Here is a 25,232-nt window from a genome sequence, read left to right on the forward strand (position 1 = left end):
ACCCACATGAACACTTTCAGTTGGTTTTATGACTGTAAGTCATTCTCTTCAAATGCTATTGAAGTTAGAAACGTCCCTTAATTTGCAAATATCGAATGTCCAACGTCAAGCCAACTTTATGCCAGTCTGTCCCCCCTCGCTTTTAAATCGCTTATGAATGCCCGTGCGGCTATATTCATTTCACTCCCGCTTTTGAATTAGCGCCACTTCAGGGGCAGCAATTGCTTTAATGGTGGGTTCATTATTATTCTTAATGAAAAACACAACAACAACAAAACAGTATAATGAAAAACTCGCTTTATATTTATATTAAACCAAATCTTCTGCCATCATCTTGTCAGTCAGCTCGCCTCACTCTTCCTATCAGTCACGTGATAAATAAAATCTGACTACTGCTGATCTGTGCTGCAACTCTGACTCATTTGGCTCATGGTGAATTGAGCAGACGTGTTCAGTTTTTAATTGTAGCGTCCGTTTTCACGCTCAAAAAACAATGTTGTCAATGAGTCAATCAGACTCATGCTGGGTGTGTGTGGACAGCATTTACCGCGCGTTTTACAAATCATGATAATCGCGTACAGTTTTGATGATAATTAAATGTGACATGGTAATACTAACCATCTGAAAATTTTATCATGGTTTATTGTGAAACCGGTAACTGTTTCATCCCTACTCCAAACATTACTAATCAAATTAACATCTTGTCTCCTCTCTATGCTGCTACTTAACCATATGACTATAACAACATAGCAACAACCATTACGCATGACCAATTATTTTCAAACCTAGCATCATCCTTGTCAGTACTGTCATTATCAATCGCTAAATTACCGCAAGTAATCACAGCTGTGTGAAAGGATTTATTCCCATAGTGTTACCTAAATATAACTCAGACCCCAGAGCTTTGCACTCTTTATTCCACTAATAGCGGTAATAATCAGCCCTGACCTGTAGACAGCATCGTTGCACAACGGACACTTACATAGCCTCTGGTCATGTGTTAAATATTCCAGTCAGAGACCTTAGGTTACCTCTGATATATTATTATCCAGACCTTTAATACAGCTTGAGACCTTTCAGTGGTTGAGCCACAATCAGGCAAACACTTAAATGTATCAGATAATGGCTTCGGGTCCAATGGTTGCTTTACAAACAGTGCTTTCTCTTGTGTTGTGAAACAATATCTGAAAAACTCATTTATTCCAGCTGGTCCGTGCACTCACACAGTGTGTTCTGATTTAGTTCTCCAGTGTCATGATGACACAAATATAATAATTCAATAATCAAAAGAAAAGAGTATTTTCATGTCAACAACAACCAGCAGCTTAACCCTTTACAGTTCTATCTTATTCTACAGTTATTTATATAAAAGCAGATGATTCAGTCACTACTATGAATTATTCAGTAAATACAGAAAAAAAATAGGAAAACTAAGTAGTAACAACATGAGTGATGTATGTATACTCCATGAAATGGTCCAGGGAGTTTAAAGAGCTAAGCAGCAATTTGTAAAGAGATACATTTTTATTAGAAGACAGGGGCATTAGATGGACTGTTAATCATCTGGGGCTGAGCCCAGATTCTTCTCCATAAAAATCTTTTTAAGACATCATTCTAAATACACTGTTTTCTTGCATTTGAGGGCTAATTTGAAAATTGGACAGAAAGTTTGATTTATCATAAAACTTGCCTCTGGGTTCTCACTGTGTGCAGGACTACCAGACTGATGAAATCTAAAATTTTTTGTCTGTATCTAACACTAGGCTAGTTTGGTGTAGCAAGACAAGAGGAGGCAACACTAAGATATCATTGTATGGGTTTAGCTCCTACAGTGCCACGCAAAGTAGGTTCCTTATGCGCTGCTCATATCATGTTTATGTAAATTGGAACTCAGAGACATTCACACACCTTGTTTTCCTGCTCAGCGTGAGATGTTAGTGTTTCAGTTAAAGAAAAAATATTCAGGGCTACAGCCCCGACTGCCCGGGCCAGGTTTGTTTCATGCTCACCAACCTGTTATATAACAATATAGTAATTTATATACTGCAATTTTATAAGAGCATAGCAAATAGAATAATGTGCAGGGTGATGTTAGCAGACTGGGCCAGTCAAGCACATTTTACTTTTCATTCGTTCATCTTCCAATAGGTGGATCCATTACAGGGAATCATGTCCTCAAAGATTCACATCTAGGGCCAATCTAGCATTGCCAATCCTCCTACCAGCATGCTTTTTTTGAGGTGGAAAGAAACTGTCCATGCAGATACAAGGAGATTTGCAAACTCCACATAGACTGTAACTCAAGCTCAGCATCAAACCAGGGACCCTGATACTGTAAGGCACCACCCACATTTGACTTTTGGGCCTTGAAATACTTGGGCCATTTTCGGCTATATCTATGACATGCACAAAGATTGAGGCTTTCAATTGCATCTGAATACATATATACTTTTCTAACTTTTTCATGTCTTGCCAGTGATTTACAATGTGATTAAATTATCTGAGGTCACGCTGATGTATTCTTGTCTTCTTGAAACATGGCTACAGCCTGGATAGTGTTATGCTGGCCTGTTTTCCTCATACGACTTTGATCCTCTTGTGAAAGAACATCAACAGACTCCAGATAGAAACGCCAAACTAAACTCAAACTAAACTCAATCCCAAATCTTTTGTTCACTTTGTTGTGACAAGATGTAACATGTAGCAAACTATCTAATTTCTAATGGTGCATAAATATAAATCATGCATAAACATGACTTCAATAGAATATTCAAGTGGTTTAAACAGATATAAAGGGTTAGGATAGAAGTACGAGCAGTGTTAGTGGTTGTACCTGTTCTTATTACTTCTTTCGTATGACATCAAAGAAGAACCAACTCACAACTCTTTCATTGGTTGGAATTTCGTACAAATCAGGTTGCCAATACACACATAAGGATGCCAAACTCTTACCTGGTCATCCACTCTGTGGGCTACTATTGCAGCCCCTTCTTCTATCTCGACATTGCTCAGAGGCCGGATTCGCAAAGCCACCTAGGAAAGAAGCATGAACACAGCCATCATTATTATATAGGAAATAAAGATTCCCAGTAGAGAAACCTAGTTAAATAAACAAAATACAAATCATGATACGGAAATGCTGAAGCAAATAAAAATATCAAAGCATAATTAAAATTTTCAACTAATATATTTTTTTATGATTACCATCACCATAAGTCACCTTCATTTTGATAAAATCTAAATTCATTTTGAGGTATGGATCCAATACTGAATATTGCCTAATTTGGGCTATATTAGTTTAAGAAGCCACTCAATCTGTTAGACGGTCATTTAATTGGCCTGTACACTCTCTACATTCTCTCTAGCTGTTCAAAGGTGCTGCAATAATTGAGAGCTGCTCCAGTTCAGTGCTGCATGTAGAGGAAAAAGGGAGAGGCAACTGAACCAGGCAATGTGAATTATTCAGTCCAGGGTCAAAAGATTACTGGGAAACAACCACACAACTCTCAGAGGATGAAGATTCAACCCAGGTTTGACAACCTGATTTTGGTGTTGTAGAAACAGAGCCATTAGAATTGAGTACAGGTGCATAGGAAAGTACGAAAGCTTATTTAGATCTAAAATATGATATGATCGATGAGCGGCCACATAGTTAGTTGTAAAAAATAGATTACAATTACAGGGTGTTCAAAAACTCAGGAATCAATGAGAGTAAAACTACATATACTTAATTTTGTGAACACACGCTCTACAAGTTCACCATTATGCACTATGCATATCATGTTTTTGCTGCTGTATCATGTTTTTATGGATTTTGCTCAACATATTCCCATTGGTTCCTGACTTTTCAGACCCTGTATAATCCTTATGTAATAACATAATTGATATATGCGCTCAAGGTAGAAGTTGTATAGTTGTACATAACTAGGGCTAGGTTAACATCTTGTAATTAAACTCTCTGTTGTTGACACATCCATGCCTACACTCTGGAAAATGTCTTTATTCTCTTTGACATTCTATCTTCGTGATCGAAAGTTTTCGGCTTGTACATGCGCTATTAAGTTGCCTGCAGTTGCTCAGCCCATTGGTTCCCTGCTGTTTGTTAACAATGGCGCAAAGAGCTGATTTACATTTTTTAAAAGCAGGTCTGTAAGTGACTGATATAATCCAGGACTGCTAAAGTGATTGCATTTGTTGACAGAAATGCATAAGAGCATGGCAGCATAGCAGTCAGGTCAAGTTAACCTTTATTCAAAACCACAGAAGCTGACCCAAAGTGCATTACAGATCAATCAAACAAATAAACAATGACCGAGTTATGTATTATAATAATAATAATAATAATAATAATAATAATAATAATAATAACAAGAGAAGTAGTAGAAGAAGAAGAAGCAAAAGAAGAAAAATATACTTTTAAATACAGCATCAAGTAAAAGACATCTTGACTCATATGCCACTATGACAAGCAAAATTTTGCAATAACTGAAAATATGTCATCCCAATCCTGCAATTTGTATTTGGGACAGTTCTAACTAGGACTGGGTTATAATATGATGTCATAATAAAGTCGTGTTCATTCTCATCATGGAATATTAATGCAGAATAAATGAGGTTGGTGAAGCCTGGGTTGTCCTACTTACTGTTAATTGATGGTCCTTCGATTCTCCTGTATCCTTCATGGTGATATCACCACCTCCCGATCAGTCACTGTGTAGATCTGAGTCTCAGTAGAAAGGCAGAAGAATCAGCATCTGCGATGGCACCATGTTTCACACGACGATCCGCCTGCCTCGACTATTGCGTGAGGACATTCACCTGCCTGCACTGATCCTCTGCTTTTCAGTGCTCCAGTGGAGACACTGGTTATTAATTTATTACATATAGACAGTCTACGTGTCGTCAGTCTTTCTATCCCGTTCAAACAGACCAGTCTGTTCCCGTTCGTGTGTGTAAAAATGTGTCTCCGTGCTGTTCTCTGAGATCAGAACAGTGTTGTTTGTCCCCTTAGAGATGAGGAGTGAAGCCTCATATACCCACCGCGTCATTAACGCAGCAGAGGCTCAGCTCCGGTTCCTCGCTAGAACGTGCTCAGCTGTGATCACTGCGCCCCCTATGGACAAACAACGTTACTGCTTCTGCGTCCTACTACAGCAATTCATGTAAGGTTCAGTTTTAACCCAGGACACGAATCCTTCCATGAAGGAACCCCTGATAACACTTATTATTTTGATGGTGGAGTGGCTGGCCGCCTTATGTCCCAGGGCGCCCTCATGTCTGTTACCCTCTGGCTCGTTCCTTTAGTTATGCTGTCATAGCTAGTCTTGCCGGAGTCCTTTGCGCTCACTCAAAGTACATTGTTCTTAACCATTACGGGACAATAAGCATACCAAATCATTTCTCCCTCTCTTTCCCTCTCTCTCCCGTTCTCTTTCTGTCAGGCTACACATGATACTCCTGAGATACCAGTGAACCTGACTCCTTCTGCACTCCCGACCTGCCTGATCCATCCTGATGCCCAACTTCTGGTTGGAGTTCTCAATTGAAAGTCACATGCCGCTGCTGAGAATAGCCCCACACAGTGCAGTCTAAAGATCATTGAAATTACTGAGGATGGTACCACTTAAAAACTATAAAGATGGCTTTGGACCTCAATTCATATGAACAGTTATGCTGTGATGGCTAGGACTACAATTGATATGTCTGGTAAGGGAAGTGCACCATTTCTGACAAACATAACCTACAACATATTTTGAAAATGATTATAGATGACCATCCATGCCATCACAACTACACTCTGCATGAGCTCCTTTCCTGTAAAAGGCAGAATCTTCAGCACATTGCTACCCCCAACACCGACCTGGACTAAACAAGACCCTGCCCAGCACCACTGTAAGATGACCCTAGTATACACTTTATTGCATAGATAATGCACAGATAATGCTATTGTGCTGCTATAAGACACATATTACTACTGATCATTTTCATTTCTACCTTTCTCTATCTATTTTTCTATACAAATTGCATTATAGTAGAGAGTGTACAGTTTACAGGCAAATGTTTGCACTGGTTCTTTGCATCCAGTACTGTTCTGTTGCCTTATCTAATTAGCATGCACTCTCTTGAGTAATTATTGAATATTTTGCACTCATCTGACACTGTTGTGTATCTGCATCTTGTGTAGTCCTGTGTACTGTGCTACAGACAGTCTATACGAGATTTCACAGAGTTGTTTTTTTTTATTGTTGCAGCCAAAATTGCTTGATTTTGGCCGGGGGGGTTGGCTTTTTACAAAAATTGAGATGAAATTTGGACGTTTTTTGCAGAAAACTACTTGAATTGGCGAAATTGTTTTGCACGGAATATTTTTGTCTTTCGCAGTGATGTTTGTTAGTAAATGAGACCTTTTAGCTGTACTCATGTTTTACGCACGTGAAAGAGTGCTTTGAGTGAATGCATGTTGTGATGACGTCACATGATGCATCTTGGCCCAAATCTGTGGAAAATCGGCAGCAATTTTGATAAATTGCGAGTCCCTCCAAATGTTGCAGAGTTTGCTTGATTTTGTGTTCATTTCTGCAATCACAAAATTGTGAAATCTTGGAAGGACTGTACAGCATTGTTATGTGATCCTGGAGAAACAACATTTCATACCAATGTTATATGGAGGAATGGTAATAAGACAGATTGACTTGTTAATAATAACACTATGTTCCTAACACTAACATTTCCTATGAATTGAGTCATGTTAGTAGTTACAAAATTGTAGTAGAGACATCTCTTTATTCTGATTGGTTGTAAATTGGTGTTCAAGAGCCATCGTTTTTTAATTCTGCTTTCAGAGCCTGGGCACACAGAGACTGAGTTTTTCCTCTGAGCATATAATTTGCCAAATATGTCACCAAATTGCACTTGAAAACACTTACCCCTTTGATACAAAAAGTATTTTAATATACTGTAAATTTAAATGAATCTGACAAGCTGTGTTTTGTTGAGCAGGTGGTGTAAACAGTCATTCAGATTCATGGGGAGTGATAATGGAGAAGCTGCAAATGGGGGTCAGAGCACACAAACACACAAACTATTTCATCAAGTAGATCTGTCAAAATGTGTAAGGCACAATGACCGCATTTGTGTGGTTTATTTTCAAAATGGCCAGCTGTTACAAAGGAGCGGGACTCAGTAGTGGAAGGCGTTTGGAACAAGAGATCAGTATGTTTTCTAGCCATATAGTGAGACTTCTGACATTTTAAAACAAATATAACAAAAAAATTGTATATCACTTATATCAATAAAATATAGCCAGATTTTCATTAGCTTACTGTATATTGCAATTTGTCAAATCACTAGATGCAACAGTGAAATGTAACTTTAAATATAATGTGAATTGTAAATGTAAAATGTATTAGGAAACAAATGCAAGGGAAAGCTAATGAAGGCATATTGAATGAACCCACAGTGCTACAGTGAGTCAAAATTGTTTTCAAATTTTACCTCAATCAGTAGTTTATTTTTTATTTTTATTTTTTTTTACTTTATGCAGAAATGTCAAATGACAAACTCACCTATTGGATTGAATGCATTTTCTCACAATGTAAAACAAAAACATAATGTGTGATATACATTTTCTTTAATCAACCTTTGCTTGGATAAAAAATGAATCACTGTGTTAGCTGTGCAGTTCCAGCACTATTTGAAGTAAGAGATAAGCTGTGTGAGTGCTGTTGGTGAAAATGTGTTTCTCTCTATATTTCCATGATTGTGATTTGAAGAAAAAGAAGCGACGTTGTGGTGACTCTTCTTCTCACAGTTCCTCTTCACCATTCTCCTGGTTGAGTAACAAACATGGCAGTTTAGAAAATATCGAATAGAACTACTGTTCTAGACACTGTACAGTAATCGCTATGTTGTTAATGTATGTCCATCAAAACCTGTGTAGTAAGCCAGGGGCTCTTGTGCAAGTAGACACAAATAAAAATGGTCATCGACTAACAAACCAAATAAAGCTTATTGATTTTTCCTCCTTGTGCCTTACACAATGCATGTTCCACATAGTGCTATATATAGGCAATAGGAGGCTTATCTCAATGGAACAGGCCACGAAATCAGGGTGCAATCTGTCAAAGCTCCACAACCCAGGGCAAGTGCATTTCAAATGTTACTATGAGAAAAATGAGCGATATTAACAGAGGACTTTCCTGCGGCATAAAACTTTATTTTCTTTCTTTAACGATGAAATGATGCAATTCCTGCTCACATAGGTATTTGAATAATCTGAAAAATGCAGGTTATGGTTCTCATTTGACAGACATGGCACCTGATTTAATCTTGATGGAAAGTGCCTTTAAAGCTAAAATTTTAAACTGAAATTTCAAATTGAAACTTGCACGAAATAATGGTAAATAAATGGTCTGCACTTATATAGCACTTTTTTAACCTTAGTGGTTCCAAAGCACTTTACACTGTGTCTCATTCACCCTTCACACACACACTCACACACCAATGACAGTAGAGCAGCCATGCAAGGTGCTAACTTGCCATCGGGAGCAACTTGGGGTTCAGTGTCTTGCCCAAGGACACTTCGGCATGTGGAGTCATGTGGGCCGGGAACCGAACCACCAACCCTACGATTAGTGGACAACCCGCTCTACCACCTGAGCCACAGCCGCCCAATAACATGAAGATAACATTTTCAGTAAATGAATCAAAATTGCTTATTCCAATTTATACCATCTGAAATCTCATTGAAATCTCAATTCTGATTGAATAGAAGGTGTTGATTACTTTTCTACAAGAGCAGCTCTGACAATACTGCCAGACAAATCATAGGTTTATATTAGTGCACTAGTTCTAATACATTATCATTTCTATAGTAACAAATTGCACTGGGACTTGTATTGATTTAAAATGTTTGCAACTATTGGTATGGTATGTTTTCTGGTATGGAAAAGTCTTCAGGATGGAAAAGCTTTGTGGGTTTTTTTTTTTTAGTAACAAGCTGCATTTTCTATCTTAATTTCAAGAGATATAGTTAAGAATGATATAGGTGTGGTTTACAGCTGTTATAAGTGATATCAGGAATTAAGTTGTTTATCTGACATCTATGTAACTATATATGTAACTATAAATGGTTAAGTATGACGTACATACATATTTTATAAATAGAAAATTAACCCTAGTTAACTAACCCTAACCATTAGCATGTCAGCCATGTGAAGCAGATTGCACATCCTATTTTGTTTTATTGCTTACATAACAAATGTTTTGTAAGGAATTCCTGACCTTGTTTTCCTCCTTCTCTATTTTCTCCTCTTTTCCACTTTTCTTCATTTCTTCCTCCACCATCTCATAGAACTCTTTCTCTGCACGGGCCACCAGGTCCTCGGTGCTCTCCTCTCCCTCTCCGTTTTTGGTTTCTTCCTCCTTGCTCTGCTCTGAGCGGCTGCGCTCTTTCAGACGCATCTCTCTGTGTCGAGCCTCCAGAATCTTCTCCCGCTTTGTCTCCCGTTCAAACATCTGTCAGCATGCATACACTTACTGTATGTTACTTTTGAATTCATAAGCAGCACAAAAGATCAGCACAGAACTCTCTGGCATTAATGCCACATCATAAAGTACTATATTTCTGGACTAAGTCCTTGAGCACAATTTCATTGCTATCCTGACTTCCATCCATCCATCCATTTTCTGTAATGCTTATCATACAGGGTTGTGGGGGAGCCTGGAGCTTATCCCAGGGGACTCGGGGCACAAGGTGGGTGACACCCTGGACAGGGTGCCAATCCATCACAGGACACAATCACACACCCATTCATACACTCATTCACACTATGGAAAATTTGGAAATGCCAATCAGCTTAACATATATCTTTGGACTGGGGGGGAGGAAACCAGAGTACCTGGAGGAAACCCCCAAAGCACAGGAAGAACATGCAAACTCTGCGCACACATGTTAGAGGCGGGATTCGAACTCCAAACCATGGAGGGGCGAGGGATACTTCATGAGCCAGCTCTCCTGACATAGAGGAGGCCTCTACTGGATTTATTTTTAAAAATTTTAAAACTGTTTTGACATTGTAAAGAACTTACATAGCCTACATGAAAGAAAATCTAACAAAACATAAAATGCCATTTGCTTTCAGTAATTGGAAGAAAAAACATCTCTCTTTCTTAGGAATAAAATGTTCATGTATCGATATGTAAATTATTTTACAAAATATATTAATTGAGCATGTATTATTTGTTAGATAGATACTGTATATCCCACTTATGTAGGAACTGTGTGTGTGTGTGTGTGTGGGTTTGTGTCTCACTGCTGTAGCCAGCGCTTTCTCATTTTTCTGCAGGGTGCACAGGCCTGATGAGATCTCGAGGAGAGTAGCAGTGCCCAGCTGTGAGCCACACGCCAGAAAACGGCCGTTATCCTGCACACGCATGCTGTACAGAGCCTCGTCACACACCTACCATAAGCAGTACAAACTTCATCACTTGGTAGACATATACAGTCCTAAGTCAAAGGTAGAATCTTTTTTTTTATTCTACTGTTTAGGAAATAAGTGTCATTATAATCACCAATACTTTATAATAACTGAATTAAAGCAATTCAAATTACTGAAGTACTGTTTGATAAACAGGACTGTTTGATACATTTGGGTTAGGAGGTAAGACTGGGACAGAGTTGAGGCATCCTACTTTTAGAGTGAGTGTTGGGTCATTCTGCTTGAACAGGAAGTCCCATACGTCTAAAGTGCCATCCATTTTGACAGTGAAGAAGACTGAAGGTCTAACAGGGCTCCAACATCCATCTGACAGGTAGGCCATGTGATATCTGTATAGGAAGAGATAACAGAAATCATTTTTGCACCAAATGCACTGAAATTTGAAATATTTCCATCCCCATGTCCAAGCAAGTTGCATATATATTACTCAAACATCAATGTTACTGTTTTCTTCATGGAAAAAGAGAAAACAAGGAAGCATGCATGGAAAAACAAGGAAGCCTGGATACCAAATATAGCTGTGTGATGTTAAATACTTCATTACCATACTTTTTTTAGTATAGCTTCATTGACAAGATTAAATGATAAAATCGATGCCATTTGATTACTATTGAAACACACTCTAGGAGGCAGTTTTAAGAGGCTTCACTAGTCTGTGTAGTAGTAGTAGTTAGAGGCATTTACTTTGTCCACATGATGGAGGATTCTCTAATGTCCTCAGACCAAATACGAGCGGTCCAGTCAGCCACGGTCAGGAAGTTCTTAGGAAAGAACGGGTTCCTCTGCAGAGCGTATATAGGCCCATGATGGCCACTATACGTGCATACAATCTTCTCTCCTGGAGTTTTGGCTTTCCGGTTGCATGAGACCACCAGCCCCTGTTCCGTCCCAACCATGAACTTTGTGGGCTGGTAAAACAATAACTTCACATATTAATCCATATTTTTCATATTTATTCTCCATTTGCAATTCAGGATATAGAGGAGTCTCACCATGGTGGTTTCAAACTCCAGTGAGATGGCACCCAGTGCGTTTTCCAGCTTCCCCTTCTTGCTGGGGTCCAGCACCAGCCTTTCTGTGGGCTCACTCATCTTCCGAACATCCCACCACAACACCTGATCCAATACACATGTTTACATATAAGCTTTATACTGTAGCGGGGCAAAAGATAAATTAAGCATATGGAAAGAGAAGTGATTGTGTATGTGCACTGAGTCCCCCAACAGGCCAAGACATCACAGTAAGATGCCCTGTCATGCTATGATGATCTTCAGCACAGTGTTATAGGGAAAAACATGGTTGGTGAACCGCATCATGATGACACAGCTTACTGTGCTGTTACTATGCACTGACCTGACCATCAGTGGAAGCTGAGAAGAAGTCTGTGCCTGTCTTTGACTGCAGCCAAATGACTTTATACACCGGGTCTCTATGGCTGTGCTCAATGGCAGTCATCTCAACCGGCTGGCTGCCTTTACGTGTGTCCCAGTATGCTGAAGAGAAGCCACCCATCACTCAGTTGAGTCTTACGTTAAAAAATACACTTTAAATCTACAGCTATCAGCACAACATACTTCAATTAACATTAAAACAAACGTTAACATTTTTGTGCCAGACATCTAACCTGAAATTGCCTTACATATCAGTCTTACATAAGTAATGGCATTTTAAATTGAACTGCTGACAGAAAAAAAAGAAACATTTTCCATTAAATGTTCACTGAGAAATGAGCGTGCTTAGGGCAGCTAAGAGGAATCAGTCTCCCATAAAGTGTCAGAATTAATAGAAAATCAAACTAAAAGCAAAGGTTGCTCCAGGTTAGGCATTAAGACTGAAATGGGGTAACTTTATTATGTAACATGTTTACACCCAATAAGAGCACAATCCTAAAGTGTTTTATTACTCTTACACAACAGCATTCTGCAAATGCTAGCAATTGTTCTTTATTTAAGTAAGAACTTACACGGGGACCTGTTTGGTGGACACTCCACATAAACGCATAAACATTTACAAATTTGTGTAATTGCTAATTGTATGGTGAAATTTTCTGTGCTGAAAAATTTATTTAATATTTTTGGAAGGAGTGGCCAGTGTCTGTGCTTTGCAACAGACAGAGGTAAAGCTGTAAATTTGTGCTGAAGTTTTCCAACAAGGGAAAGTCTTTGACATTTCTCATTAACATGACAAGCTTCTTTTTTGTTTTATTAATTTAAAGAGAACATAAAAAAGAGAGGGTGGTGAGGCAATGACTGTTTATAGCTGGTGTAACATAAGACGCAGCAGGAATTAAATTGTATGTTGGATTTCCCATAACATTAAATGTAACTATAAATGGATAAAAATTATAACACCTTTCTTAAATTAATAAATGACCGTTCAGAATTGAGAATTCAACAGAAGTGCATCATAATATATAATATTACTGATTAAAAAAGCAGTGATAAGCAGTTCAATATAACTTGCTTCTGTCATGATAAAGATGTAGCTTGCTTGTCCTCACCAATTTGGCCATTGTAGCTTCCACCGACTAGGATATGCGAGTCTTTGGGGTTATACTCCAGAGAGACCAGTGGAGAGGCAGATTTCAGGGTCAGCTCAGGTTTATTCGGATTCTCTATACGGAAAAAATAATAATAATCGCAGAAAACACAGCAGGACTATTAGTTATAAAAATCGTTAAATTATCTCCATTGAAGTCATTAGACACGTCTGCATCATCTGTCTGTTAAAAACTGATTAAAATTTTAGTGTTTGATTACATGACATGCAAAATAGTTTGATAGTTTTCCTTAACAATCACCACAACCAAACCACAACCACACAACTGGATGTTTTTGCCATACCAATGTCCCAAATATAGGAGTCGTAACACATGTTTTTGCTGAATTTCTGAAACTCTAAACAGGAGTAAGCCACAGCAAGCTTGCGGCCGCCATCAGGGTGCCATGACAGACTGGTAGCAGTGCGTTTCACCTCATTCGGGTCTCTGAACACAGACGAGATCAGAGAAGGAGTAGAAAATTAAAGCCAGTTCTCATGCAATCTCATCTGTCACCAGGGTCTCATCCAAACAAGATCATTTCTAGCACTAGTTTTTGCCATTATGTTGTTATACTTATCAATTATCTCACCTGAACACATTGATGGTTTTGGCCGAGGGCTGCTCCTCCGTCTCCTCTACTACCTCCTCTTCCTCAAAGTACTCCTGATAGATATCAATGGCATTGTTCTGTCTGATACAGTCCTCCATGTGCTACAGTAGAGAGAAAGACCAATCTGTGATGGAGAGATCCACCAGTGCCCTACTCAAATTTGTCATAAATGACACCTTCTACTGAACGTGCAAAAAAATGTATCAAAGAAAAATGTATAGAAAAAAGATACAAAATTTACTGCAACAATTGTGTCCATCACAAACACTAACACAGCTAGAGGAGCATGCAGGTCCTATGGCTAAACATTTCTGGATACTAGGTGATTCTTTAATAATGTTCATATCAGACATGATAAGTTTAAGCCATGCAGGCTATTTTGTAACTGTACTCATAATGCAAAATGTGAATTTAATGCTGTGTTAACAAATCTAAGCCAAACATCAGTCAGAATCTGTCACTGGAGAGCAGTTAACTAGTTCATTCCATTCATTCATTCATTTCTCACAATGTTTATCCTACACAGGGTCGCAAGGGAGCCTGGAGCCTATCCCAGGAAACTCAGGGCACAAGGCAGGCGACACCCTGGACGAGGTGCCAGCCAATCACAGGGCACAATTACTCACACATTCACACACTATGTACAATTTGGAAACGCCAGTCAGACTACAACGCATGTCTTTCAAATGGGGGGAGGAAACCGGAGTACCCAGAGGAAACCCCATGACGTACGGGAAAAACTTGCAAACTCTGTGCACACAGGGCGGAGGCACTATTCGAGCCCCCAAACCCAGAGGCATGAGGCAAATGGGCTAACTGCTAAGCCACCTTGCCCCTCCTCGTTAATTATTTCATTCTCCAGATAATTTGTTTAAACCCACTTGATCTATAAAATAAAAAGACACACTCACACTCCCAAGCTGCATGATGGTGTTCACATAGTTCTCATCCTTCTCCACTTTCTTCCTGTAGCGAATGGTCTGTTCCATTTCTTGGGGATTGACATCTTTTGGCCACCCCCCCTCCACATGGTTTATGCCACATGTCTCAGACTCAAAGCGCTCTGTGTTCACCTGGAAAGAAAAAACCTATGATGATAAGTGACTAATGATAAACTTTATGCCCCCCCCCCCCCCACCCGTTGCTGTTATAATAAACTCCACTCTTCTGGGAAGGCTTTTTACTATATTTTGGAGCGTGTCTGTGAGGATTTGCTCATTCAGCCACCATAGCATTAGGGAGGTCAGGCACTGATGTTGGACAAAGAGGCTTGGCCCATAGTCAGCATGCCAGTTCATCCCAAAGGTGTTCAGTGGGGTTGAGGTCAGGACTCTGTGCAGGATACTTGAGTTCTGCCACTCCAAACCTTGGCAAACCATGCCTTCATGGAGCTCGCTTTGTGTATCGGGGCACTGTCACGCTAGAAGAGGTTTGGGCCTCTTACGTCCAGTGAAGGATGAAGGGAAACTGCAATGCTACAGCATACAAAGACATCCTATAAAATTGTGTACTTTCAACTTGTGGCAACAGTTTGGGAAAGGCCCACATATGGGTGTGATGGTCAGGTGTCTACAAACTTATGGCCATATAGTGCATTTATACTGAACCAATTTTATTGTTATAAGCATTTTGGAGATTGTGTGTTGCTCTAGGATCTGCTCTCCTATTCAGAAAAAAATGACCTATAAAACCTGAGTTGAGGTATCATGTAATGGAGCAATTGCTGAATGAGTAGAAAAAGAGTGTCATTAATAGTGCGCTGAATGTTTTCCTGTACTAACCTCATGCTCAGACATTTCCTGCGTGCACTGTATGGCTACATCACATGGATCTCGGGCTATAAAGTCAGCAGCGAGAGATGGGTCAGGCAGAATATCCACATGAAGCTCAGCTGGCCGGTCCGAGAAGTTACACTGGCGACCAAACTCGCTGCGTTTCTTAGTGTACACGTACACAATCTCCATCATGAATCCTACAAATCAATGTGCAGTGCAGTTAGATGGATAAAGAGATGGACAGAGACATTGAACAAGATGACAGACATTGTCATAAAGCAGCTTTACTGAAATCTGGATGTAGATTTAGATTTAGATCCACGATGAGGAAACCTTGAGAGGAACCAGACTCAAAAGAGAAGGTATATTTTATTATCTAATAGAAAAACTAATAACATAACTGTTACTAATAGACCTTATATACTTGATTCAATAGAAAATGACAACACGTATGTTTCATGGAGAAATGTGTGGAGCATGCTTATCAAACAGATTTTTAGCGACCTAAAACAAAAAAAATTTTAATTAGCGGCGCTAAGTGTTAATCTGAAGATGTGTTTCAGCAGGATGTTAGTATCAGGTGTATTACAATGTTAAAGATAGCTAGTGTTTATACAGAGCACGGTTAAGAATGGCCAAGTTTTCGTCACAGAAAGAGGTGTTTTTGCGCTGTCAAATCCTTACCTGAACTGTGACTTGTTAATATTAAGTAAACTTCTCTCTCTTTCGTGCTCTCTCTCTTTCTCTCACTTTTTTTTTTTAGATTGAGATTATCACGAGTTTTCTCCACACATTCATATTAAACCCAGGAGTTTACTGTAATCATAGCAACAGTCCCCTCCCACTCCCGGAAGCGCAGCTTTTTAAAGGACTAAAGCGCTCAAAGGCTAAAATGAAATAAAATAAAATAGGATAAAATTATTTAAACAACGAAAGGTTTGTGACACGCATTTGTAAAGTGTTACTACAATATTTGCAGATTAGCAGTAATTAAACTAGTCAACTATAGTATCATGAGTATAGATTCTGTTTCATTATTTTTAAATTAATCCTTTCATGCAATAATTATTTTTTATTATTATTATTATTTCCAGGTTATTGAGATAATTATTTTACTACTTCAAATGGTATGTCATGTGAATTTCGACTTTTTGTAAATATCAAACACTAACAACAATGGATTGTTCATGAGTATAGTAGGAATACCAAGACACAAGATTCTACCTAAAATACAGTGTGTTTATTAAAATAAAATGTAAAAAACAATAATAAAAATAAAAATAAAAACGTGTAACATTCAGATCTAAAATATTTACTGTTGTAGAAAATCTTATTTTTTTCTCGATCAAAATATAGCAGTATCCTTGAGATTGATGCAGTTTACGGCTGATGAAAGCTTCAGCTGATTTGGGAGGTAAAACAAATACAGTATCTTCAATTGAAAGAAATCAAAGCCTCATATTACATGAAGCTACACATAACATATTTTGTCTAATTTGTCTAATTTATTTCATTTTTGTGGGCAATATATTTTGTAAAGATAGCTATACATGCTAGACAGATATACATGCTGTGCTGACACCTTAAATTTCCCTAAAATAGCCTTAAATAAATCATTCCTAAGTATGGACACTGTGCATGAAAGGATTAAAGCAATTTTTGTATGGTACTGTGAACCTATATTACATCACCGTTGTTGTTGTTGTTGTTGTTATTATTATTATTATTATTATTATTATTATTATTATTATTCCATGCTACGATTTACATTTAATTACGTTTAATTAATATAATTACAATTACAGTAAAGTTCTCAGCGCCCCCTGCCGTTCACAATAAGCAACATTCCCTGTACTCCCCCTCCCTCCACAATGTTGTTGTTGTTATTGTATTTCATCTTCTTCTTCTTCCTTACTTTATATATACGTTCTTATGATTTTAGTCACAAAATCTCAATAGCTTTTTTCCTTGACAGCAAGCCAGCCAACATAAGTGATTGTCATATTTGACAATTTATTAGATCTCTTTTTCACTTATCATTTAGAACCATACAGAATCAGGTAAGTTTGTAAAATAATGTACACTCCTATTTAATTGGATTTGAGTCACTTCAGAGTGCAATGCATAAAGTGTGGTCATTTATACCCCTGCATACTAAAAATGCTGACTCACCAGTTGAACATTCTGGTGGGAAATTAAATATGAATCATGTGAAGTGCAGTCTCTCAGCGGGGTGGCATCAACCCTTAAATGTCATGTCTAGAAGGGATGATAAAAGAAACTTTTTGAAATGTATTAATGAACACTGAGAGTTTCAAAACAGTCAGTGTATAAACTCAGCAAAAAAAGAAACTTCCTCTCACATTCAACTGCTTTTATTTCCAGCAAGTTGCTTAACGTGTAAATATTTGTATTAATATAAAAACATTCAACAACTGAGACATAAACTGAACAGGTTTCACAGACATTTGATGAACAGAAATGGAATAACAATTGGGGGGGGGCAGTCAGTAACAGTCAGTATCTGGTGGCCACCAGCTGCTTTAAGTTCTACAGAGCATCTCATCCTCATGGACTGCACCAGATTTGTCAATTCTTGCTGTGAGATGTTACCCCACTCTTCCGCCAAGGCATTTGCAAGTTCTCCATCACGTCTGGGGGGACATGGTTACATGTTACATGTAATTTTCCACTGCAAGGACAATCAGCTGTCCTTCCTCTCTACCTGTAGCACTGTCTTAGGTGTCTTACATTACAGACATTGCAGTTTATTGCTCTGGACACATCTGCAGATACCATGCCTCCCTGCACAAGGTCTATGGCCTGTTCATGCAGGTGAGCAGGAACCCTAGACATTTTTCTTCTTTTGTTTTTCAGAGTCCATAGAAAGGTTTCTTTAGTGTCCTAAATTATTTTAACTGTGACCTTAATTGCCTATTGCCTGTAAACTGTTAGTGTCTTAAAGACTGTTCCACAGGGGCATGTGCAATAATTGTTTATGGTTCATTGAACAAGCATGAAAAACATTGTTTAAACCTTTTCCAATAAAGATCTTATTTGGATTTTACTAAATTATCTTTAAAATACAGTCTCCTGAAAAAGAGACGTTTCTTTTTTGCTGAGTATATTTAATGCTATAGAAAAAAAAACCTCTGTGAGGGTAGCTTACTCATATATTTAACAATATATTAGAGGAAAAACCAAAGAGCTGGAAAGTAAAAGCAAGGAGACAACACTAATTCCATGAAGTACAGTTTAAACCTTCTTAATTCCTACCTCAGTCCCATCTGGTGCCATCTAACTGCTATGCAAAGACTTTTAATTTAGATTTGCTATTTAAGTGTTTTCTGTAATTGACAGCTACACAGAAGCTTAAAAGCATTTAAAATTCATGACCCAAATCACAGATTTCTTAATTGTAGAATATTTACTGTCTATCAGCGACTAAGGTTTATCACTATGCATCACAAAAATGCGGAATTTTGAAGCTAACAATATCTTCCATAAACACAGCACCATCATTAGGTAGATAACCCTTTTTCCCCTTTTAATGCTCATGTGACTTCTAACATAGGGATAAACTGCTCACCAGAGGCTTAAGAGCCACCATATGTCAACTACCCCGAGAAGGACCTCATCCTTCAGGCTTTCTGAAAGATCCTGTACAGATTTAAAGGGGAAAATCTGAGCTTGACATTAAGAACAGCACTGCTACATCAATATGAGCTTCAGTACTGAAGAGAGAGGACAAGCCAACACACAGGACTACAGAGTCTACTTTAGTGAGTAACCTCATATCCTTTTAACTTAGTCATTTCTATTAACTGATATTATGGAGTATTATATGCATAGAGAATTTTAGGATCTAATATTGGATCTAAACAACTAACTGCTGTTTTCACCATCTAATGCATCTAATGCACCATCAAAAGCATGTCTTTTACTGATGTATCTTTCATAGATGAGTCGGTCCTTTGAACAGGAGTTCCAACTTGCATATATCAGCTATTTTTAAATATCTTTTTTCTCTCCTTTTTTTTTTTTTTAGATATAGTCAATGTAGTCATTCCTTCTGTGTACTCAAAAATGTTTCCATAAAAACCTTTTTTTAACATCTGAGCTGTTCATAAGCATTAATTGTTTGACAAATGTTTGATTCTTGGGTATGTTTATGAGGCAGCATGACAAGAAGGATGAAGGGATGCTTACTGTACTTACTTCACATTTGTCGTGCCTTGTTCATATATCAGTTATATAAATTATTTTATAAAATCCGATACTAAGCAATGTTATTTTGTCAATTATGAAAGAGAGTTATTTAAACTATTACAGCAATGATGAACATTCACTGGTCAGAATATCTATAATATATGTAAAATAGAATAACTATGTCCAATTTAGGGAAAAAATAGCAATGAGCCATTTAGAATCTGAAAGAGTCAGCTCTTATTTGTGAACTGAGCCGAATGATCTGACTCACTGAAAAGAGCCGGAATTCCCATCATAAATGTTAGTGCTCCTTGGTGCTGTATAGTGATATACGTACAGTATTTGTTTTTTTAAAAAAAAATTTTAAATGATATTGTAGCTATTTAGTAGTGTTTTAACTTAGACAGTACTGTGTAATAGATGAAAAAAGCTTCCCTCATATTAACAGGCCCAAAGAATCATCAGTTTGTGGCAGTAATGGTTCAGAGAATAAGGTTTTAAGACTCAGTTGGCACTCAGCCAAATAAAGGTAATCTCACATAACTGGTTTAAATGAATTCTGAATTAATCTAATAAAGTTTCATGATATAACTTTTTTTCTTTGCATTATTTCAGACATCAATTTAAACATTTCATGTTTCAGTAATAGCGTATTATAGATTGTGTATGCATGCTATCAGATCATGTAACCAACTCTTTTCACAGAAAACTCAGATGGAAAATACATATCTCCATTCCATGACATTCTCCTTTACGCAGATGAGGCCAAGGTATGCAGATTTTTATTTGAATTCTTTTGTTTTACATGCAATCGTTGAAATTTAAAAAGAACCACAGCTAACTAAACAATCCATTAATCACACTAAGAAAAATCTGTTCTGTCTGTAAGAAATGCATTACATTACAGTCATCTATAAATATCTATTCTACTAATGATTCTTTCTATGTTCTTTTTATACTCTGCCAGGCTTATATGTTTTAGACCCTTTTAAAACAGAAACAAGAGGCATAGGTTGTGAGAAAGCAGAAAACAAATTGTGAAACTACTTCACTTTACAACTTGCTAAGCTGCAAAATCTGTTCATACATTATAATTTAGGAGGACATCTGTTATCACTTAACACACTTTTTACTCATTTTCACCAGAATATCTTCCATGTAGTTGTTGAGGTACCCAGATGGACAAATGCAAAGATGGAGGTATGGATTGCTCTTATTGCTAGTGGATATCACTGATAGGAAGCATGATTTCTTGTCTGATATCTGAAAATTCTGTATATTTTCTGTATTGCTTTCTGGGACAACATTATAGTTTTGAAACAATGACATGCCTTTTGGCTCTGATCAAACATCAACTGCAAATACAATATGTCCTTCTGTCACTCAGTCAGATGATTACATCACATCTTGTACTCTTATCAGCAAGCTCATCAAAGTTTGACCCATTTTATAGAAGCAATTCAAAATTGCATGAGTCAAGACCTTTATGATTATATTATGCATTCATTTAATCATTATGTATTTGGGAACAAAAGCACACTGACTTTGAAAGATGACGTAATTTCTTAGATATGCAAAAATTACTTATATCACAAACATGACAATTGCCATTGATGATTTATTAACATTATCAGATGTCAGACATAATCTTTGGACTCCTTAGATCGCAACCAAAGAACCACTGAACCCACTGAAGCAGGATGTGAAGAAAGGAAATCTGCGTTATGTGTGTAATGTATTTCCACATAAAGGCTACATATGGAACTATGGAGCTTTCCCTCAGGTCTCTTTATTAACCATTTTACAGATTTAACATAAAAGATGTTTAAGATAAACATATTTCCAGTGCTGTGCAAAGGGAAAATGACAGTTTTCTAGCCAGATGTTTTGGAACTACTGAAATGATACTGAAATTATTCAAGCATCAGATGTGCTTCTGTAACCTGATTTCACTTCAGAAAGAGCCTGATCATTAATACATGAGTACATGGTGTGTTAGATGAATACATTTTTTTGGAAAGAATGGGGAAAAATTTATTTTTTATATCTTACAAAAGTGACACATGGATTGTCATTTACAATATTAACTATAATACAGTACGTAATTTCCTTCCTACACTAATTATGTTTAGTGTGTTTGATCTCAGTAAGTCCAATTTTATCTGGTTCTTCTTCCTAGTCTCTTTCAGATAATTCGATTTCTTTTCTCTTTCATGTTAGACATGGGAGGATCCAGGACACACTGATAGAGACACAAAATGCTCTGGAGACAATGACCCCATTGATATGTGTGACATCAGTAACAAGGTAAAATAAATTAGAATGATAAGGGAATGGGATTAATGCACACAGAGGGGTGCAAATGGCTTAAAAAAAGGTAGAAGCACATACAGGATAAACTCTTAATCCCATAAACTACAAGAATTTGTCAACAGAGGCAGACTGTGAGCCACCACAAGCTGCCTGGACAGCTTCAGTGCATCTCGGGATAGATTCTGCAAGTATCTGGAACTACAGAGATGAACAACATTTTTCCAGAAGACCAGAAGATATTCCCTCACTTGGTGTTTTGGTGATGGTTGTAGAGTACAATGTCAAAATCTCCCAGTTGAGTTGAGGTCTGTTGACTGTAGCAAGTCATAGCACATTATTTACATCATTTTCATGTTCATTAAACCATTCCTTGACTCCTAGTGCCCTGTGCATGGGGGTGGGGTCATACTGGAAGAGACCACTCCCATCACGATAGAAGTGTTTCATCATAGAAATGTTTCCCTCAATGGCAACATCATTTTTTAATTTGTCACTCTGCATTTTCCCTGTCGTGGAATAATATGTTTTATATGAGCAACTAAATAACAAGCCAAGAGTTTCAGGGAATGAAAAACAAAGAATCAGCTAGGCCAAATGGGTCAACAAATGATTTTTAGCTAATTTTTCTTTGAAAATTTTCCTTACATTCCTGTCTCCTAAAATACCTCCCACTCATTTCTGCAGGTCTGCTCATGTGGAGAAATCATCAGGGTGAAAGTGTTGGGAATTCTTGCACTGATAGATGAAGAAGAAACAGACTGGAAAGTGATTGTGATTAATGTTGAGGATCCTGAAGCTGCAGACTTTAATGGTGAGCTTCTGAAGAAACTTTAATCTGAACTTACCAGGAACTCGGTTTCCAGCTCTGGCTGCATGCCATCATTTTTTTTTTACAGATATTGAGGATGTAAGGAGGCTTAAGCCGGGATACCTGGAAGCCACAGTGGACTGGTTTAGAATGTACAAAATACCAGATGGGAAACCTGAGAATCAGTTTGCATTCAATGGTGAATTCAAGAACAGGGTAAAGTGAATGTATGATGACACCAACAATGCTTAATTTTAAAAAAAAATTGTAAATAGTAAAAACTAATAATAATAATAATAATAAACCTACTATTTTCACGGTTCACTTTGAGTAACAATGTAACCTTTATTATTCACGGCCAGGACTTTGCCATTAAGACCATAAAAGATACCCATGAATATTGGAAGGCATTGATATTGAGCAAGACTAAAGCAAAGGAACTTAACTGGTATGGCAGTGAATAATCAATCACTCTCTACTAATATACACACATTTTTTTTCTAATATCAATGCATTAATGATTTAATTAGTTTGAATAAGACCTGGTAAAAATTGGGTATGATATATGACACTATGGCAAAAATTAATAGGGTTAAAGATAATAGGGTTAAAGTATTGTTTAAAATCTCTTTAACATTTTGGTGTATTCTCTTTATTTCTAATGTATGCTCCAGCCTGAATACATGTGTCACAGACAGCCCGTATGTCTGCTCTGAAGTGGATGCCAAAGCCATTGTAGACTCAGTGAGTGCCTTACAATCAGAGCCCACAGGGAGAGGACTTAAAATATTAATCTCTTGACATCAATAGACATATAGGAAAATGAAAGTAATCTACAAGAATATATCTCTAAATTCATTACCAATGTGTTACTGAATATCTTAATTAATAATGAACAGAGAAGTCATAATGTCATAACATTTTGTATCTCGTGTTGAAAAGAAAACTGCTTCATTATGCCATGAATGTGTTAATCGAATAATATTTCTTCCCTCTCAGGCAAATGCATATGTTGCATCAGAGCCTATTCCTAGCTCAGGTATGTAATTATTATTACTCTGTACATGAGATTCAGCCCTCACTGTTTTCCCTCAATGTGCAAAACTGCACACAATACTGATGCAAAAAATGTTTATTTAAGCAATCCACAAACGAGCTTTACCTTCATTACACATTTTCTTTTCAAAAATTAATGCAACTGACAGGTTGATTTCATGGTTTTTATTTGTTGACACTCATGCCAATCATTTCTGCATTTCCAGCTGACAAATGGTACTTTTACAGCAAGTAATCAACAAGGGACAACAGATGACTGACTACTAAGCAGGAGGATGCACTTAGCTAATACTGTGTGTGTGTGTGTGTGTGTGTGTGTGTGTGTGTGTAAATAAATAAATAAATAAATAAATAAATAGAACATTCTTGTCAATTGTGCTTGTACATTTTCCCAATTAGTACATAACTGAGTGTTGCTCTTGGCAATATGCTTGCTTTTAATTAATACTGAATATCATTTGGATAAAAAAAATGATGAATAAAGCTTTAATTAATTACTTTTATGTTTGGAACTATAGTTGTCTAATGCTACAATAAATAGGTATTGTACTGAAGAAACCAAAAACCTTAGACACAGATATATAAAGACATAATATAGACAGCGAGGCTGTCTTTGTTTTTTTGTAAATTATTATTATTATTATTATTATTATTATTATTATTATTATTATTATAAAGCAGACACCAAAGCAACATTTGTTTGTAGTCTAGCAAGCTACATAAAAGTCACAACTAACATGACATTAGGTTACATCTTAAGAAATATGCTAGACTCCAAATAGTGAATATTACTGATGTAAAAATAAAATAAACATTTATTGATCAGTGCTTGTGTCAACTGTTTCTTGTGGTCAGTGAGGCTAGGGAATATTTTACTTCTATGTTAGCTAGTTAAACTCGCTTGTTCCCATACAGCATTACTCTCATTGACAGTCCTAGCTGTTGGATAATGATGAAATGAAAAGAATTTTCAGATTTCCCAGAGATTATTAAACTAGCCTATCAAAACAAGATTTACCAAGATGCACAGTTTTGAATTGTATGACATTAGTAACCACATTGAGGACAACAACAACAATAACAAAAAGAAGAAGAAGAAGAAGAAGAAGAAGAAATGTCGGTGGCTTAAAGGTTAGCACATTTGCCTCGTCACCCCCCTGTGTGTGTGGAGCTTGCATGTTCACCACCCTTACTTTGAGGGTTTCCTCTGGGTATTCTGGTCTCCTCCCCCAGTCCAAAGACATGTGTTGTAGGCTGATTGGCATTTGCAAATTGTGTGTGGGATGGGTTGGCACCCCGTCCAGGGTGTCCCCCGTCTTGTGCCCTGAGTTCCCTGGGATAGACTCCAGGTCCTCTGCGACCCTGTGTACGATAAGCAGTACGGAAAATCGATGAATAAAAAATATCTTACTCAGTGGGG

The 25,232-nt window shown here is 37.4% G+C and overlaps 3 protein-coding genes across 5 annotated transcripts in view; 1 reads left to right on the plus strand and 2 right to left on the minus strand.

The window, feature by feature from the left end:
- Positions 1 to 5,151, minus strand: part of kif19 (kinesin family member 19) — a 46,467-nt gene extending 41,316 nt beyond the window's left edge. Inside the window, exons 1-2 of the mRNA XM_053639152.1 lie at positions 4,644 to 5,151; positions 2,953 to 3,033 (exon numbers count right to left, since the gene is read on the minus strand). Of these exons, the coding sequence (XP_053495127.1) occupies positions 2,953 to 3,033; positions 4,644 to 4,682 (120 nt within the window). The 5' untranslated portion in view covers positions 4,683 to 5,151. The remainder of the gene's footprint in view (positions 1 to 2,952; positions 3,034 to 4,643) is intronic.
- Positions 5,152 to 7,116: 1,965 nt separating this feature from the next.
- On the minus strand, positions 7,117 to 16,380 carry dnai2b (dynein, axonemal, intermediate chain 2b). Of its 3 annotated transcripts, XM_053640646.1 has the most exons (13): positions 16,111 to 16,379; positions 15,433 to 15,623; positions 14,563 to 14,724; positions 13,631 to 13,752; positions 13,343 to 13,485; positions 13,000 to 13,113; positions 11,853 to 11,992; positions 11,492 to 11,614; positions 11,184 to 11,407; positions 10,693 to 10,828; positions 10,314 to 10,460; positions 9,283 to 9,516; positions 7,117 to 7,828 (listed from the first exon to the last, which is right to left on the minus strand). In XM_053640646.1, exons 2-13 carry the CDS (start codon positions 15,616 to 15,618, stop codon positions 7,805 to 7,807), a joined length of 1,755 nt encoding a protein of 584 aa, XP_053496621.1. In that variant the 5' UTR covers positions 15,619 to 15,623; positions 16,111 to 16,379; the 3' UTR covers positions 7,117 to 7,804. The 3 variants fall into 3 exon arrangements, with proteins under 3 accessions (XP_053496621.1, XP_053496620.1, XP_053496619.1); XM_053640644.1 differs by lacking the exon at positions 7,117 to 7,828 and having other exon boundaries at positions 8,834 to 9,516; positions 16,111 to 16,380; XM_053640645.1 differs by lacking the exons at positions 7,117 to 7,828; positions 16,111 to 16,379 and having other exon boundaries at positions 8,833 to 9,516; positions 15,433 to 15,703.
- A 2,560-nt stretch (positions 16,381 to 18,940) lies between these two features.
- ppa1a (inorganic pyrophosphatase 1a) lies at positions 18,941 to 23,222 on the plus strand. The gene is made up of 8 exons (XM_053639871.1): positions 18,941 to 19,208; positions 20,341 to 20,405; positions 20,782 to 20,835; positions 21,299 to 21,418; positions 21,856 to 21,942; positions 22,633 to 22,759; positions 22,845 to 22,972; positions 23,119 to 23,222. Exons 1-8 carry the CDS (start codon positions 19,148 to 19,150, stop codon positions 23,218 to 23,220), a joined length of 744 nt encoding a protein of 247 aa, XP_053495846.1. The 5' UTR covers positions 18,941 to 19,147; the 3' UTR covers positions 23,221 to 23,222.
- Positions 23,223 to 25,232: the final 2,010 nt, after the last annotated feature.

Source organism: Ictalurus furcatus, chromosome 13 (genome assembly GCF_023375685.1).
Source record: "Ictalurus furcatus strain D&B chromosome 13, Billie_1.0, whole genome shotgun sequence".
NCBI lineage: Eukaryota > Metazoa > Chordata > Actinopteri > Siluriformes > Ictaluridae > Ictalurus > Ictalurus furcatus.